Source organism: Salvelinus namaycush, chromosome 6 (assembly GCF_016432855.1).
Source record: "Salvelinus namaycush isolate Seneca chromosome 6, SaNama_1.0, whole genome shotgun sequence".
Classification (NCBI taxonomy): domain Eukaryota; kingdom Metazoa; phylum Chordata; class Actinopteri; order Salmoniformes; family Salmonidae; genus Salvelinus; species Salvelinus namaycush.
The window spans coordinates 13,115,599-13,134,978 of record NC_052312.1 but is presented as its reverse complement, the minus strand read 5'-3'; the positions used below and the strand labels follow the sequence as shown (position 1 = coordinate 13,134,978).

Here is a 19,380-nt window from a genome sequence, read left to right as displayed (position 1 = left end):
TGGCTAAGCCTCTTGTTCTCCATGTATCACTTAAAAGTTAATTGCAGCAGTTTTTTTCTCAATATCAAATCATTTCTGAGTAACAATTAAGGACCTTGCTGTGGTTGTTTTCAATTAAAACGGTTTATAAAAATTAAGTAAATAGCTTCTTAGAAAAATGCTACTTCTCAAGCAAGAATTTTTGCCAGGACTGTCTGGGAGTGGTCTGAGGGGCCTAATTGGAGTGATGTCACCAGGAGGTCCAAAAACCCCAAACTAGGCGGTCTTTTCAAACAGCTCGTTACACTAAACTTGCATTATACTTTTCACAATGTGTTATTCCAAAATCATAGTGTAGAAATCTAAAACATGGGGAAATCTAGTTTTTCACTGCACTGCCTCTAACTTCACTTAACTCCATGTATCATTTTACTGTGGGCTTCCTATTTACTCTTCCAGTACAATGTAAACTCAGGGGGAAAAAAAGAACCTGCCCTTTTTCAGGACCCTGTCTTTCAAAGATAATTCATAAAAATCCAAATAACCTCACAGATATTCATTGTAAAGGGTTTAAACACTGTTTCCCATGCTTGTTCAATGAACCATAAACAATTAATGAACATGCACCTGTGGAACGGTCGTTAAGACACGGACAGCTTACAGACGGTAGGCAATTAAGGTCACAGTTATGAAAACTTAGGACACTAAAAAGGCTTTTCTACGGACTCTGAAAAACACAAAAAGAAAGATGCCCAGGGTCCCTGACCATCTGCGTGAATGTGCCTTAGGCATGCTGCAAGGAGGCACGAGGACTGCAGATGTGGCCAGGGCAATAAATTGCAATGCCCGTACAGTGAGACGCCTAAGACAGCGCTACAGGGAGACAGGACGGACAGCTGATCATCCTCGCAGTGGCAGACCACGTGTAACACCTGCACAGGATCAGTACATCCGAACATCACACCTGCGTGACAGGTACAGAATGGCAACAACTGCTCGAGTTACACCAGGAACGCACAATCCCTCCATCAGTGCTCAGACTGTCCGCAATAGGCTGAGAGGCTGGACTGAGGCCTGTTGTAAGGCAGGTCCTCACCAGACATCACCGGAAACAACATCGCCTACGGACACAAACCCACCGTCGCTGGACCAGACAGGACTGGCAAAAAGTGCTCTTCACTGACGAGTCTCGGTTTTGTCTCACCAGGGGTGATGGTCGGATTCGAGTTTATCGTCGAAATAATGAGCGTTACACCGAGGTTTGTACTCTGGAGTGGGATCGATTTGGAGGGTGCGTCATGGTCTGGGGCGGTGTGTCACAGCATCATCGGACTGAGCTTGTTGTCATTGCAGGCAATCTCAACGCTGTGCGATACAGGGAAGACATCCTCCTCCCTCATGTGGTCCCCCTCCTGCAGGCTCATCCTGACATGACCCTCCAGCATGACAATGCCACCAGCCATACTGCTCGTTCTGTGTGTGATTTCCTCCAAGACAGGAATGTCAGTGTTCTGCCATGGCCAGCGAAGAGCCCGGATCTCAATCTCATTGAGCACATCTGGGACCTGTTGGATCAGAGGGTGAGGGCTAGGGCCATTCCCCCCAGAAATGTCTGGGAACTTTCAGGTGCCTTGTTGGAAGAGTGGGGTAACATCTCACAGTAAGAACTGGCAAATCTGGTGCAGTCCATGAGGAGATGCACTGCAGTACTTAATGCAGCTGGTGGCCACACCAGAAACGGACTTACTTTTGATTTTGCCCCCCCCCCCCCCCTTTGTTCAGGGACACATTATTCCATTTCTGTTAGTCACATGTCTGTGGAACTTGTTCAGCTTATGTCTCAGTTGTTGAATCTTATGTTCATACAAATATTTACACGTTAAGTTTGCTGAAAATTAACGCAGTTGACAGTGAGAGCACATTTCTTTTTTTGTTTATATCTTTGTAGACTTGTTTGATTACATTTACCCTAATCTTTCGTGTACAGGCATAGTCATAAATTACATTTGAGATTTAGGTTCAGGTTTGCAGACATTATATTTACCCCAAGTAGGCTATTTATAATTATGGATATTATAATTATGTACATTAATAATGTTATGAGAATAACTGGTTTAGAAAAAACTTGGACATGGCTATGGTTAAATATAATTATTTATTAAACAATTGTTAATCAAAAATGAAATTGAATTAAAAAACATCTAGAAAAATTACATATTGTACAAATGACGGCTCCTATTTCAACTTGACATAGAAAACTAGAAAGGCACTGTGCAGTGAAGTCTGCCGGGCAATATATTAAAACATTTACAACAAATTACTTTTTTACAGCATCACTAGAATGGTCCACCATGAAAAAAAATGACATAGCATGTACATGTAGGCAATGTTGTGATAATCTCTGGGGGTAAAACTAGAACAATACTTGCAGAAAAGCAGGCCTTTTCTACTTCACTCTTAAAATCCTTACATCCAGTACTCAATCCATTCTTGAGGTTTTGGTTCAAGTTTAGGTAAATCAATCAGACCTGGGTCAAATTCATATTTCAAATACTTACAAGTTTGAGGTGGGTTGGATTTAGCTTGGAGTTTAGACTTTTGGAACTAATTCAATTGGTTCCATTGTACAGGAACATCTAAATTAAACACTTTGAATGAATTTGACACGTGTTTGACCCAGGAGACAAATATACAGAAGCATGGTTTGACAACATGAAAAGTAACGTACCTTTAACACACTGCCCAGTATGTGACAGGAGAAGCATTAAAAGAGTGAACAAAGAGGCTTATATCTGGAAAGGAGTGTGAGAGGCGATCTGAACTGGGGATAGAAAGCATTACAAAACACAGCAGTGAATTGTCAGGGGTGTCTTTGTTAGTGCAAACCATTTAACAAAAGTTAGTGTTTCTTATTGAACAAGTTCAGGTTAGTCACTCCCCGTTTCATCCATTTGGTTCCTAGTGAATACACCCCTGGGATGGCAGGGTTAAAAAGGCAGCTTAGAACATACGCCAGATACCAATGACTTGAGATGCTTCTCTCCTAACAATTATTAAAAAGTGGTCCATTGTAGCCGTTTTTATCTCAATATAAAATTATTTGTGGGTAACAATTAAGTACCTTACTGTGATTTGTTTTCAATTAAAATGTAAAAAAAGCTTCTTAGGAAAGAGCAGTTTCTCAAGCAAGAATTTTATAGGACTGTATGGGAGTGCTCTGAGTGGGGAGGGGGAAACTGAAAACTAGCTGTTATTGGCAGAGAGGTTTGGAACTCTTCTGAATTGGTCGATCAACTCATTTCTGCCTGGTGATGTCAACAGGCAGGTCAAAACTCAGTCTCACCACAACAGGCTGACATTTCAGGCAGTCTTTTCAAACAGCTTTTACACTGAAATTATATTATAATTTTCACAATTTAACAGTATTATTCCAACGTCAGTGTGGAAATATATACACTGTATAAAACACAGGGAAAGCAAGTTTGACTGCACTGGGCCTTTAAAACACTCATTCAACCTCAGACTGGAACAGATTCACCTAACACCAGGTGCCTCTGGCCACATAGGGGGAACCCTTGGGACTTATTTTAAAGTAGTGCTCCAACAAAAACAATGCATAAGTGTACACAAACTGAATCTCCCTTATTCCATGACTGCATCAACACTGGACATTCAAAGTAAAAACCTGCTCAAGACGGATTTACCTCACCTTGTTACATAGGCAGAAGTTGCGCAGTCACTGTAGAACAATGAAATGACCGTAATTCGAGAAATAAATACAACCATTTCATAGATTTTCTGGCTAAAGTGTAAATTGGTTAGAGATTAGTTATTGTCATTGTTACATTTAGTTTATTTGATCATCTCTGGAGGGGAAAAGTGGTTTCGTGGGAGACATTCTTCAGTGAGCCAACCTGTGAATGACCTTGGAAGTAAGTTCGAGCAGGTCCCCGCATCGACCAAGAACCATCCTAGGTTTGGATCCTCTTTCGTAATTTATTTTTGGCTTTCTACTGTGCAAATCCACAATTACTGCTGCTGCTATCTAGTGGCCACAATCACAATCACATGAAGACCGTTGTGCAGGCGTGGACTCCTGAGACTACTGCTGAACTGAAGAGTACTCTTCAGACTTTTGCTGCCTCTGGGAGTTACCAATCTCTTTGGCATTCCAGATTCATGTCTGTCTTCTGATATGACATCTCTACAAGCAAATAAGCATCACCGCAAGAGGATTCAAAACTTGTAGGAGATGACATTTTTTCTAACTGTTGCTTTTGTACCAGGCCCCTTCAACAGTAGAATTTCCATCATAGAAACCCATGTTCATCAAGTCCTTTGGGTGTAACAGGATTCCATTTAGCTATAGTTTTACTGGAGTAGTAACCTGCGAAAGACAGGAACATATATTAGAATATGCCAAGAAAACATATTATTCACCCCTGTAATAGACTTCTAATGAAAGTTTTTATAACATTTATTGATGACCCAAAAAATCTATAGTAGAGAACATGCATTCACTTTGGTCACATTAAAACCACAAATGGTGACATGGGTATGACCACAAACAACTAGGGCTCCAAGTGTCTTCCACTTTCCGTGGCAAATTATCTACAGAGAGCTCCAGTTACCTGATTCAGGCTGGCTCTTAGGGGGCTCTGTAGATTGGGCCTCTGGGATGGGGAGTCCCCCCTCTCCCAGGTCGCTCTCACCAGACGACACGTGTTGTTCCCCGCCTTTAGCGTTCGTCATCATGTACAGAGCGGGCCTCTGGTGGTATTTTGCCCGGTATGTGTCTGTCATACAATTGTCCACAGAGAAGTAGGTGGTGGGGAGGCCCATAGGTAGAACCATCTCCCCTGTCACCGGGGAGTCTAGGTCGTCCGTGTCGTCCCCTGGCATTGAACTGGGAAACTTCTCCTCTCCGCTCTCACTGGCCGACAGATCGTTCCGGTCCTGGTCCGACGAGCCTGACTTGGAGCTAGCGTCCGATGAGAGCTTGTGGTCGGCGGGCGTCTCAATCCACCTGCGGAGGATGGTTTGGGAGAGTATCGGCCCGTTTTTGGCCTCGTTCCTGGCACTTGTGCAAATGGGCTCCTGGAGCTGGGGAGCGCGGAAGCCCGACTGGTCTGTCAACCGGTGGATGTTGGTCTTGGGAGGGAGAAGTGGGGCCAGGATGTGGTAGTGGGGCTGGGGGGAGCGGTCTTTGGTTACCAGGGGCTTGGTCTCTTCCTGTTCGGAGAAGGAGCCGGCGAGGTCGCCATAGCTGTTCCACTCTGAGCTGCTGGTCTTGGGCAGGTATGGGGGAATAGGGCTGACCGGGCTGGGGCTGCCATCGATGTTATCCTCCTGCTCGTCATCCAGACCTTCCGTCCTCTCCAGAATTCCATGCGTATATCGGAAGGCTCTTCTTCTGTCGCAAGAAGAATAGGACATACATCAATATATTTTCAAACTTGAAGGAAAACAGTCTATCCAGAATAAGATGTAATACTTTATCACAAGCATCAATACTGGCACATCAAAATGGGTCAATAGTTTCCATTACTTTTCAGTTATAATAAAGAATCAAAGAAAGAAACCATTCACTCTACTGAAAGTAGTACAATGATCATGCTTTACGTTTGTGAACTTGGACTCAATTTTAGGAGATGTGCGTCTTGCAGCTCTGGAAACTTTGCTGGGTGTTCACCTGGAATAGATTAATACATTCATTAGGTTTGGTAAATTGCTCCTAATTTGCTAAAGCATTTGACATACCCTGCATAAGGTATGAATTTATTGCTATTATAAGACTGATTATAGTTGGCATATGTTCCTCTATATCTAGTAAAACATACAAAACACAAACAAAACGCTTAGCCCAAAACACTTAGAAACAACACTGCTCTATTCTGAATCAAGTACCAAAAATGACTTCTCTAAATAAATTTTCAAATCTTACCCTCACTGACACACACAAACTACTCAAATATTGCTGTGCCTCTGCTTTGATCCCATGTTCGAACAGGGTCACAGTTTTCCTGCCCGTCTCTAGCACAGACATGTTATCTAACTGGGGTCATGTTAAGGGCCTAGCCAGGTGCTGGGGGAAGAGGTATCAAAGTAGAGCGGCAGTCTGGTAGAGTGCCCCCGGGCCCCCCTGTGTACCACTGTCTGATCTGGCATGAGCGAGGCTGAGGCCCCTCAAAGGGAGCCGGAGCTGAAGTACCAAGCCGATGCCCATTTGCTAGCCTTCAGGTTAACGATGCTAATCCTTGCTAACGCAAAGTGAGAACTTAAACAAAAATATAAACGCAACATGTAACAATTTAAAAGATTTGAATGAGTTACAGTTCATAAGAAAATCAGTAAATGTAAATAAATGTATTAGGCCCTAATCTATGGATTTGACATGACTGGGAATGCAGATATGCATCAGTTGTTCACAGATACCTTTAAAACAAAGTAGGGGCGTGGATCAGAAAACCAGTCAGTATTTGGTGTGACCACCATTTGCCTCATGCAGCGCGACACATCTCCTTCGCATAGAGTTGATCAGGCTGTTGATTGTGGCCTGTAGATTGTTGTCCTATTCCTCTTCAATGGCTGTGCGAAGTTGCTGGATATTGACGAGATCCAGAGCATCCCAAACTTGCTCAATGGGTGACATGGCCTGCATACTCACCTTACATGGAAGAAATGGGACATTTTCAGTTTCCAGGAATTGTATACAGATCCTTGCAACATGGGGCAGTGCATTATCATGCTGAAACATGAGGTGATAGCGATGGATGAATGGCCCAACAATGGGCCTCAGGACCTCGTCACGGTATCTCTGTGCATTCAAACTGCCATCGATAAAACTGCTATTGTTTTCGTTGTCCGTAGCTTATGCCTGCCTATACCACAACCCCACCATGGGACACTCTGTTCACAACATTGACAATAGTAAACCGCTCTCCCACAAGACGCCATACACACGGTCTGCAATCTGCACGGTACAGTTGAAAGAGGGATTCATCTGTGAATTGCACATATCTCCAGCGTGCCAGTGGCCATCGAAGGTGAACATTTGCCCACTGAAGTCGGTTACGACACCGAACTGCGGTCAAGACGCCAGTGAGGAAGACGAGCATGGAGATGAGCTTCCCTGTGACGGTTTCTGACAGTTTGGGCAGAAATTCTTCAGGTGTGCAAACTCAGTTCCATCAGACTGGCTGGTCTCAGACGATCCCGCAGGTGAAGATGCCGGATGTTGAGGTCCTGCGCTGGCATGGTTACACGTGGTCTGCAGTTGTGAGGCCGGTTGGATGTACTGCCAAATTCTCTACAATTACACAATTACATTGGAGGTGGCTTATGGTAGAGAAATGAACATTAAATTATCTGGCAACAGCTCTGGTGGACATTCCTGCAGTCAGCATGCCAATTGCACGCTCCCTCTAACTTGAGACATCTGTGGCACTGTGTTGTGTGACAAAACTGAACATTATAGTGGCCTTTTATTGTCCCCAGCGCAAGGTGCACCTGTGTAATGATCATGCTGTTTAATCAGCATCTTGATATGCCACACCTGTCAGGTGGATGGATTATCTTGGCAAAGGAGAAATGCTCAATAACAGGGATGTAAACAAATTTGTGCACAAAATTTGAGAGAAATAATCTTCTCGTGCATATGGAAAATGTCTGGGATCTTTTATTTCAGTTCATGAAACATGGGACCAACAATTTACATTTATATTTTTGTTCAGTGTATAAGCACACTGAGAAGGTGGGTGTGTTTGCAGCACTGTGTCGGGCTTTGAACAGCTGACTGGGTTGGAGACGTGAGCGAGTGGCTTAGGATATCTGTGGCGTGTCAGCACACTCGACATTCTCCCTTTCCTTTTTTTTTTGCACTCTCCGCAGGAGCATTACTGTCTAAATCCCTTCTGCTGGCATGCTATTATTACGCTGGGATCGGACTCCAGAGTCCAGGCACTGTTTTCATTCTTTTTTTCTCTCCCTCCCCTCCCAACGCTGCGTGTTTTTAAGCCGCTAAGTCCGTGTGGCGATTCTCAATTTGATGCTGTTGATTTGTAATGTGGACAAGCAACCCAAACAATACGAATATGAAAAACAAAGCGGGGATGCAGTTTACAGCCCTCCACACCATTGCTCCTTACTGTAGCAAATCCTGGCTCTTCTTTACAGTGTGTGGGCTGTTGCCAAGAGAAAACTTGAGGGACCGGGGAGAGTAGCTGCTGTATAACAAAAGAGCAAGGCGGCTGCGGTCACTGCTTACAGAGATGCCTCGTCGCACTTTAAAATCACAAAATGTTTCAGACATCAGCAATCAGATTAATATCTAATCAATGGCTGAATAATCTCTTAAGTGATTAACGGCAGAGTCGGGGTCACTAATAGCATTGTGGTGCACTTTTCCTTTAGTGTTACAAATATAACCATTAGAGAGCCACAAAGTCATTGAGGTAGGGTGCATTAATAAAGTCATGTGGTTTTGGTTAATTTCCTAGAAGTTAGGGGCACCACAAGTTCAATAGTATAGTTCAAAAACTGTGTGGCTAACAGTTGCATTAAGTTGTTTGTGCTGGCATAAGAAACAATATGGGTAAGCTTGGGTCCTTATTGAATCAAAAGCGCTAATATATACAAATTTAAACAATATTTCCTCACAACGACACTTAAAATACATTTGTTTACTGGATGAATCCAAATGAGAACATGCACTTTGAAACCCAGTTACTCTCTTTGATTGACTGTGGCCTCTGGTGTTTCTGTGTACGTCATTCAGTATTTAGTGTTCCAGCAGTGACGGTTTTGAAGATACCATCTCTGTGGACCTAAATCGCCGATCCCATTTCAGTGAATGGGACTACACAGAGCAGCCGAAAAGGACACCTTCTCATGTGACGAAAGCCAATCAAATCATCATCTTACTAATCACAGTAGTGATGTCATTTTGTTTCAAAAGCTCTACCATCATAACTCAGCATCTTTGTGTGAGCGTCAGGTTATTTTGCAAATCACGAACTCCAACCTCTCCCATTTTTTTTTTTAGGATAACACCAGAATGTTTTGACAGCTCTTTGAACGTCTTAAATAGCTGTGTTGATGCAACAAAATGAGGCAGCGTCAGGCGTTTCAATTTTAAGATTGCAGAGCCAAGATTTGTAGACCTCAGGGTTTTCTGCTGATCTGCAGTCCTTCAAAATCCGCAACATCAATCATACTTGCATTCACATTGCAATTCAGTTTCTTGTGTGAATCAATTATGGGAGGAGAAAAAAGTTAACCGTGGTAAAAATGTAGAGCTTTCGATAAATCTAAATGTGAACTGATGGTGATCAAAGTGATCAGGGGACAAAAAAAACTGCCAAGAGTATTTATTGACATCTAATAAATGGTTCCTCTTCCAGCTTGAAACACCAATAGCACACAGATCAGAGGAATATAACTCAAGCTGGTATGGATGGCAGGGACACAAAGATATAGGATCTCGCAAGTTTACGACTCTTCGCGTTGCTCAGATTCAGTTTTAAACTCAACTTCTGTACTTCAATACATGAATCAATCATTTCAACTCCACATTTACTTAGGCAGTTTGTTCAAATTCAATTATGAAATAATGGACCATTTGGCCACTAAGTCATTTAATTTCAAAATCATTACGAATTTCGTACAATATTTGAGATCGTTATTAAAAGGGTTTGATCGGGATCTTAAGCACCTACACATGTGTAACATATTGTACAAATTATCATTTGTAATGTATTATACGAATTGCAGGAAAAAAACATTTTTTTCAGAACCTAACATATCATATGAAAAGGATGGCGTTGTACACAATTTTGGCTCACGATCACTACTTTCAAAACTACTAGCTGAAATTATACAAAACATTTCTAGCATCACTTTAAACCCCAACCCTGTCCATATTGATCCAAGATGGCATAGCAGTTCAGACGTCTTTTTTTGTCCTCGTATTGTCGTGTCCTGTATACATATATATTTACACCTTTCTTCGCATATCTTTATATATTTTATTATCCAAGAACTCAACTACAAAAGCTTTCCTGCAACCCGCCTCACCAATTACAAAAAAAAAGTATTATTTACCTCAAATCTGAAAATCCACAGTGGTAGCTAGGCAGAGGCTAACCAGAAGCCGGCCGAAACTAGCCAGAAGCTAGCCGGAAGCTACCCAGAAGCTAACTAGAAGCTAGCCAGTAGCTGATCTGAAGCTGCCCAGAAGTTAGCCGGTTTGCTGGCTAGCGTTGGTGTTTCAGCTGCCCACGTTTTGTGGTCTTCAGCTATTCCTTCAGCTCGATAATCTATCGGCACTTTTGTGCAACGCGACTCGGACCGGAGCATACCGGGCCTATTTTTCTCAGTGTCCCCGGATTTCAGCCGCAGGCTCTGGACGTTTGCACCTTGATTTCGCAGCTAGCTAGCTGCAAACCGTGTGACTATTGGCTTACGTCGATCCCGGAGCAAACTTAAATTATTCCGAAGCTAGCCAGCTGAGGAGTTCCATCAGCCATTCCTGGGCTACAGTCACCTATCCGGACCCGTTTTTTTTTGTTTGTTTTGTTGTTGCTGCAGATGCGGAGCCCCATCGGGCCTTCACGACTGACTGCCGACATTATCTGCCCGAGGGAGTTATCCAACTGGCACCTCCGTCGCAACGTTACCTGAACGCTCATCTGGGGCCCGCTAATCGTTAGCTGTCTTATCGGCTGCTATCTGAATAAGTATATCGGACAATTTTTCTTGGGTCACTATATCTATTTTGCCAATTGGATTGATCCCCTCTACTACACGGAACCCCACTAATCTACCGACGGAAACGCACGAGGTGTCTAAAAAAAAAAAAATAGACTTCCATCCTATGCTATCTTGCTACCGATAGCCATCTACCCGGCCAGCTGTCTGGATCGCCGTGACCCCAACCAACCTCTACTCACTGGACCCTTATGATCACTCGATTAAGCATGCCTCTCCTTAATGTAAATATGCCTTGTCCATTGCTGTTCTGTTTAGTGTTTATTGGCTTATTTCACTGTAGAGCCTCTAGCCCTGTTCACTATACCATATCCAACCTTTCAGTTCCACCACCCACATATGCGATGACATCACCTGGTTTCAATGATGTTTCTAGAGACAATATCTCTCTCATCATCACTCAATACCTAGGTTTACCTCCACTGTATTCACATCCTGCCATACCTTTGTCTGTACATTATTCCTTGAAGCTATTTTATCGCCCCCAGAAACGTCCTTTTACTCTCTGTTCTAGACGACCAATTCTCATAGCTTTTAGCCGTACCCTTATCCTACTCCTCCTCTGTTCCTCTGGTGATGTAGAGGTGAACCCAGGCCCTGCAGTACCTAGCTCCACTCCTATTCCCCAGGCGCTCTCTTTTGATGACTTCTGTAACCGTAATAGCCTTGGTTTCATGCATGTTAACATTAGAAGCCTCCTCCCTAAGTTTGTTTTGTTCACTGCTTTAGCACACTCTGCCAACCCGGATGTTTTAGCCGTGTCTGAATCCTGGCTTAGGAAGACCACCAAAAATTCTGACATTTTCATCCCTAATTACAACATTTTCAGACAAGATAGAACGGCCAAAGGGGGCGGTGTTGCAATCTACTGCAAAGATTGCCTGCAGAGTTCTGTTTTACTATCCAGGTCTGTTCCCAAACAATTTGAACTTCTACTTTTAAAAATCCACCTCTCTAAAAACAAGTCTCTCACCGTTGCCGCCTGCTATAGACCACCCTCTGCCCCCAGCTGTGCTCTGGACACCATATGTGAACTGATTGCCCCCCATCTATCTTCAGAGCTCGTGCTGCTAGGCGACCTAAATTGGAACATGCTTAACACCCCAGCCATCCTACAATCGAAGCTTGATGCCCTCAATCTCACACAAATTATCATTGAACCTACCAGGTACCACCCCAATTCCGTAAACACGGGTACCCTCATAGATATCATCCTAACCAACTTGCCCTCCAAATACACCTCTGCTGTTTTCAACCAAGATCTCAGCGATCACTGCCTCATTGCCTGCATCCGTAATGGGTCAGCGGTCAAACGACCTCCACTCATCACTGTCAAACGCTCCCTGAAACACTTCAGCGAGCAGGCCTTTCTAATCGACCTGGCCGAGGTATCCTGGAAGGATATTGATCTTATCCCGTCAGTAGAGGATGCCTGGATATTTTTTTTAAATGCCTTCCTCACCATCTTGAATAAGCATGCCCTATTCAAGAAATTTAGAACCAGGAACAGATATAGCCCTTGGTTTTCTCCTGACCTGACTGCCCTTAACCAACAGAAAAACATCCTATGGCGTTCTGCATTAGCATCGAACAGCCCCCGTGATATGCAACTTTTCAGGGAAGCTAGGAACCAATATACACAGGCAGTTAGAAAAGCCAAGGCTAGCTTTTTCAAGCAGAAATTTGCTTCCTGCAACACAAACTCAAAAAAGTTCTGGGACACTGTAAAGTCCATGGAGAATAAGAACACCTCCTCCCAGTTTCCAACTGCACTGAAGATAGGAAACACTGTCACCACCGACAAATCCACTATAATTGAGAATTTCAATAAGCATTTTTCTACGGCTGGTCATGCTTTCCACCTGGCTACCCCTACCCCGGTCAACAGCACTGCACCCCCCACAGCAACTCGCCCAAGCCTTCCCCATTTCTCTTTCTCCCAAATACAGTCAGCTGATGTTCTGAAAGAGCTGCAAAATCTGGACCCTTACAAATCAGCCGGGCTAGATAATCTGGACCCTTTCTTTCTAAAACTATCTGCTGAAATTGTTGCCACCCCTATTACTAGCCTTTTCAACCTCTCTTTCGTGTCGTCTGAGATTCCCAAAGATTGGAAAGCAGCTGCGGTTATCCCCCTCTTCAAAGGGGGGGACACTCTTGACCCAAACAGCTACAGACCCATATCTATCCTACCCTGCCTTTCTAAGGTCTTCGAAAGCCAAGTTAACAAACAGATTACCGACCATTTCGAATCCCACCATACCTTCTCCGCTATGCAATCTGGTTTCAGAGCTGGTCATGGGTGCACCTCAGCCACGCTCAAGGTCATAAACGATATCTTAACCGCCATCGATAGGAAACAATACTGTGCAGCCGTATTCATTGACCTGGCCAAGGCTTTTGACTCTGTCAATCACCACATCCTCATCGGCAGACTCGACAGCCTTGGTTTCTCTAATGATTGCCTCGCCTGGTTCACCAACTACTTCTCTGATCGAGTTCAGTGTGTCAAATCTGAGGGCCTGTTGTCCGGGCCTCTGGCAGTCTCTATGGGGGTGCCACAGGGTTCAATTCTTGGACCGACTCTCTTCTCTGTATACATCAATGATGTCGCTCTTGCTGCTGGTGAGTCTCTGATCCACCTCTACGCAGACGACACTATTTTGTATACTTCTGGCCCTTCTTTTGACACTGTGTTAACAACCCTCCAGGCGAGCTTCAATGCCATACAACTCTCCTTCCGTGGCCTCCAATTGCTCTTAAATACAAGTAAAACTAAATGCATGCTCTTCAACCGATCGCTGCCTGCACCTGCCCGCCTGTCCAACATCACTACTCTAGACGGCTTTGACTTAGAATATGTGGACAACTACAAATACCTAGGTGTCTGGTTAGACTAAACTCTCCTTCCAGACTCACATCAAACATCTCCAATCCAAAGTTAAATCTAGAATTGGCTTCCTATTCCGCAACAAAGCATCCTTCACTCATGCTGCCAAACATACCCTTGTAAAACTGACCATCCTACCAATCCTCGACTTCGGTGATGTCATTTACAAAATAGCCTCCAATACCCTACTCAATAAATTGGATGCAGTCTATCACAGTGCCATCCGTTTTGTCACCAAAGCCCCTTACACTACCCACCACTGCGACCTGTACACTCTCGTTGGCTGGCCCTCGCTTCATACTCGTCGCCAAACCCACTGGCTCCAGGTCATCTACAAGACCCTGCTAGGTAAAGTCCCCCCTTATCTCAGCTCGCTGGTCACCATAGCAGCACCTACCTGTAGCACGCGCTCCAGCAGGTATATCTCTCTGGTCACCCCCAAAACCAATTCTTCCTTTGGCCGCCTCTCATTCCAGTTCTCTGCTGCCAATGACTGGAACGAACTACAAAAATCTCTGAAATTGGAAACACTTATCTCCCTCACTAGCTTTAAGCACCAGCTGTCAGAGCAGCTCATAGATTACTGCACCTGTACATAGCCTATCTATAATTTAGCCCAAACAACTACCTCTTTACCTACTGTATTCATTTATTTATTTTTGCTCCTTTGCACCCCATTATTTCTCTCTACTTTGCACTTTCTTCCACTGCAAACCAACCATTCCAGTGTTTTTTTTACTTGCTATATTGTATTTACTTCGCCACCATGGCCTTTTTATATTTTTATTTATTTTTATATATATTTTGTTTGCCTTCACCTCCCTTCTCACCTCACTTGCTCACATTGTATATAGACTTATTTTTTCACTGTATTATTGACTGTATGTTTGTTCTACTCCATGTGTAACTATGTGTTGTTGTATGTATCGAACTGCTTTGCTTTATCTTGGCCAGGTCGCAATTGTAAATGAGAACGTGTTCTCAATTTGCCTACCTGGTTAAATAAAGGTGAAATAAAATAAATAAATAAATATTGTCTATAAATCCAATCATCACTCAACGTAATCCATCCACTCTGTATGGTTTATAGGTATGTTGAGACGCGGGTCTAAGAACATTAAACCTAAAAAGGCCCGATATTAATGTGTACTCTATCTGAGGGCGTTAACAAGCCAGTGACTTATGTGGTGTCAATGGGCTAGCTAAGCCTGGGAGCGTGGGAGCATTAAAACCCAGCTCCCAATCCGCCATAGGCTTCGTCCCCTATATATTACACTACCAGGCCCATAAAGCACTGGTCAGAAGTAGTGTACTATACACAGTGTACAAAATATTAACACCTGCTCTTTCCATGGCAGACTGACCAGGTGAAAGCTATGTTCCCTTATTGTTAAGTGTTACATCAACTTCAAAATCAGTGTAGATGAAGGGGAGGAAACAGGTTAAATAAAGATTTTTAATCCTTGAGACAATTGAGAATGTGTACCATTCAGAGGATGAATGGGCAAGACAAACGATTTAAGTGCCTTTGAACGGGGTATGGTAGTAGGTGCCAGGCGCACCGGTTTGTGTCAAGAATGGTCCACCAACCAAAGGACATCAAGCCAACTTGACAACTGTGGAAAGCATTGGCGTCAACATGGGCCAGGATTCCTGTGGAACGCTTTCGACACCTTGTAGAGTCCACGCCCCGGCGAACTGAGGCTGTTCTGAGGGCAAAAGGTGGAGGTGCAACTCAATATTAGGAAGGTGTTCCTAATATTTGGTATACTCAGTGTATAGGAAATAGGATGTCATTTGGTACAGGACAGAGAGAAACCTTGCATGGAAAAGGCTTTATGTTAATAATTTCCATTAATTTAATATAGGTTCTTCTATTTACTATGTTCATTCAAATATGTGAGTATTAAAAAGGGAGAGATATGATAGCACACATGACTGGATGAATGTTTGAAATTAATATGCAAAAGAGGCCTATTAATCCCTTGAGAAAGCAGACATGGCTTTTGGTTGTGCTTGGTTATCCATTGGGAATCAAAAGGCACTCTTTCCATCTCAACAGGTGGAAGCAGCAGAGCTAAGACCTGCTCTCAAAGCAGTGGGCGCGCACACACACACACAAAGTCTTAGACACACACTAATACACGCCACCACAAATGCTTGAGCACAAAGACCATCACTTGTTTGCTCAAAATCTTCCGTATTTCACAATCAAATGAACACCTACATAGCAATAAGTTGTCAGCATTGATGAATAGAGATAGTTTGTGTCTTGGTAACAGAGGTTGGTGCATTGAAAAGGACGGGTAATTATCGACTGAAATGTCACTTTCATTGTTAATGAGACAGGTCCATATTTGGTCTAAGGGGGCATATTCAGGTAGCATTAGGGATGTTGTGCTAACACCATAGCAAAACAACAGTTAGCACTGCAGAGCGTGTGACTGTGGTCTCCAGACGAGCGTCTGGGGAACCGCAGGAGCCAATCGGAGTAAATCAAGTGAGGGCATGATTTACTGCTTGGATATGGCTGTTTGAAGCGGCTGGACTTTCTCCCCCCCAGCGGCCGTGACCTTTCGAAACCGTCACACACACATAATGCAATCTCGAAAGGCATTGCATCCATTTTAGTACGCTGTGGTTAGGCTGGCATACCGGCAACAGAGAATATAGCGCTGTCATTTAGGTGGGCAAAATCTGGATGGCTGTTCCAGAAGAGAGACATCCACATTCTCAACTTGTATTACTGTTGTTTGTAGACGTAACACTGTATATCCAGACAAAGCAAAGGTTTGTGGTTTCTAAAATGGTGTTTACTATTTACATCTTAGATTATTATTTATCGTTTTGCAGTCTATTCTCCCACCCACACAGCCATGTGCTTTTAAAAAGGATTTTAGCCTCTAATGGACCTCTGGAATCTACTCAGACGTATCTGCAGCACAGCCCAGGCCAGAGTACCACAGCTGAACTCCAGCCAAATTGACTTCAAAACACTGTAGCTTGTCAATACAATTTGCAAATGGCAGGGAGCAGAGGCAACATCCCAGGCACAAATAGGGTGACTACATCGAACACTCAGTTTATCAACAAGTAGTGATGGGGGAACAAAATCAATAGTTAGCTATCGGGAAATTATTTTTAATGATATATTGCTATATTATTTTTTGCACCAATTGGCTGTACCTGGACCAAAACTCCATTCATAGCCTGTTTTCCATCTTATAGTGAGCAGTTTGTTTTCAGCACTTATTTCCATGACTGATCAAAAATTGTTTCCTCATGGCTCTCACTTGTCCCTCTGCAGCAGACATAGGGTGAATCGCAATACATATCGTATCGGCACCTAAGTATGATGAGTCCAAATTTGAGATTTTAAGTTCCAACCTCCGTGTCTTTGTGAGACGCAAATCGGAAATATGACATTTTGTTACAGAAAAATATCATGGAGGCCAAGTGCAAGGCAATGAATCAACATGGTGCCGGAACAATTAAATCAAATGATTCTATTGTAGTCCTACTGTGTGTGCAATAAACTACAAAAAATATTAAAATCTATTCCATTGGTCACCACTGTTTTCAAATGAAAAACAACTGCTAAAAAAAAAAGGGGGGGGGGGGAAGCAGGGGAACAGAAATCCCAGCGGTGAAAAATACATCAAGGCTTAAAAGCATTTGTTTCCTTGCCAGGGAGTATTTCCACATGGATTGCTCTGCTCTGCATACAAAGACGCTCAAGGGCTAGCACAGGGCCCCCCACAAAACACTACCCTTTTCCCGCTTCAATTAGTCAGCTCACCAGACTTACATAAAACCAACCCACCTTCCCTCTGTTCTAAACACTGGTTGAGACCTCGCATTCACCCCATTCGTTCTTATGAAGAAGGGACACAATAAAAGGAGGGGAGGAGAAAATATTTTGGGCCACAGAAAATTGCATTTTATTTATGTGCATGAGGGAATTCCACCTTCTGACAGGCCCGGTCGTGGCATTTTCTGCTCAGCTGGGCACAGCTGGGAGGCCCCCGCAAGCTCGCTCATCATCCCTGCTCTGTAAGGACAAACTCCATGGATTTCAATTCTGAGAATTGGTGACGGGTGTTTAAAGGGCTGCCGTAGATTGGAGCATTACAAAACAATGTTTTTTCTCTGGTGGACTAGATGGATCAGACAGTGGGAACATGTGATGAAAATCAGAGAGTATACGTAAGGGGTGTCTGAGCTAGGGATGTAACAAATGGAGAAAAACAATCTTAACGTTTAAACTGCCATTTTTTACCGGTTTTGGGTTAAAACGGATAGAAATATTCATAAAAATCAACATGAATTCACAACAGAGCTGCGCTGCTGCCAGCAATTGTCCTCAAATCGATTCGGCTAGGAGTCGACTCCTAAGATTCCGTTTTTTTTAATGGAGGAGACTGATTAGTTGCCGTACTTCCTAGAACACAAACACACGCATCTTTCATAGCGAGCCAGCGAGGGATGGAGAGAGAGAGGGGCACAGTATAGGCAGGTCAAACACCAGGCAGATAGATATGTCTAGTACACGGTTCTGACTCTATCGCAATGGAATGCTTTATCTCACAATTTCTTGGCTTGCAATGTCTCGCAACTTCAGTAAAGCAGGGCCTAGCATCAAGGAATAGGCTAAGATATAATACACACAACAGACCGAAGACCGAACACACACTTGCATCATTACCGAAGAGAAAGAGCAGTGGTGTAATAATTAGTCCAAACAGTATGCAACTAAAACAAGAGTTTTTAATCTGATAAATTCAGTTTCTATTGGAAAAAAATCTCACAATGTCTTGTCTTACATGTCTCGCAAATTCACAGAAGTAGCCTAAAGGACACAGAGTATGTTAGCTGTTGTGTTTTCTGACATTTCCAAATCTCTCACTAGCTCAGACCGTTATCCCCACCTGCTTCAAGATGTCCACTATCATCCCCGTTCATCTTTCCCTCGATCCTGACTAGCCGAAAAAACATCCCCACAGCATGATGCTGCCACCAGAATGCCGTAGGGATGGTGCCAGGTTTCCTCCAGACGTGACGCTTGGCATTCAGGCCAAAGAGTTCAATATTGTTTCTCATGGTCGGAGAGTCTTTAGGTGCCTTTTGGCAAACTACAAGCGGGCTGTCATGCGCCCTTTACTCGTTTAAACGTTCTCACCCTTAGACTGAGCGGCGAACCACCCTGCGGCTATTCATGTCAGCTAATCTCCCTTTATCCTGTCTGGGGGCAAAAAATAGCTATTATAGCTAGTTGTAAACCTGGCTTTTATTCCGGTTATTTTTTTTGTACTAAAAGATGGTTGCTTTTTATCGTCAATCCGACACAGGAATTAGTGATTTGTTCTACTTCTTTGAAACTGGTTGATTAAGTGTTAAAACACTATTTACATTGATATTCACCCCTCTCCACACCACTTTTCATGCTCATACATGCATTGTTCAGGGCAGGACACATCCTATTATTCTGTGCACTGCACAGAACACAAACTTTCCTCTGGAAAAGGTCAGATCCAGTAAATGAGGAATCGGTCTCACATGTACTTCCATACAAAATCTCCACCATTGGGCTATGACCTTAGCACAACTGATGGGACCATAAATCAAGGAAATTACAGAGTGGTGTTTCTTAATATCGCTAGACCTTATACTGCACATTAAATTTATCGGGGGAAATTAAACTTTAGGACCTAATGACAAAGATTATCATTCTCTGATAATGACTC

The 19,380-nt window shown here is 43.4% G+C and overlaps 1 protein-coding gene across 2 annotated transcripts in view; it reads right to left on the bottom strand.

Moving 5' to 3' along the window:
- Positions 1-2,115: 2,115 nt before the first annotated feature.
- The window catches only part of LOC120049658 (inactive ubiquitin carboxyl-terminal hydrolase 53-like), a 60,892-nt gene continuing 43,627 nt past the window's right edge, over positions 2,116-19,380 (bottom strand). The window contains exons 15-17 of one of the 2 annotated variants that reach the window (XM_038995994.1): positions 5,602-5,671; positions 4,611-5,392; positions 2,116-4,366 (exon numbers count right to left, since the gene is read on the bottom strand). In XM_038995994.1, the coding sequence (XP_038851922.1) occupies positions 4,290-4,366; positions 4,611-5,392; positions 5,602-5,671 (929 nt within the window). In that variant the 3' untranslated portion in view covers positions 2,116-4,289. The remainder of the gene's footprint in view (positions 4,367-4,610; positions 5,393-5,601; positions 5,672-19,380) is intronic. The other variant, XM_038995995.1, reaches the window with a different exon arrangement.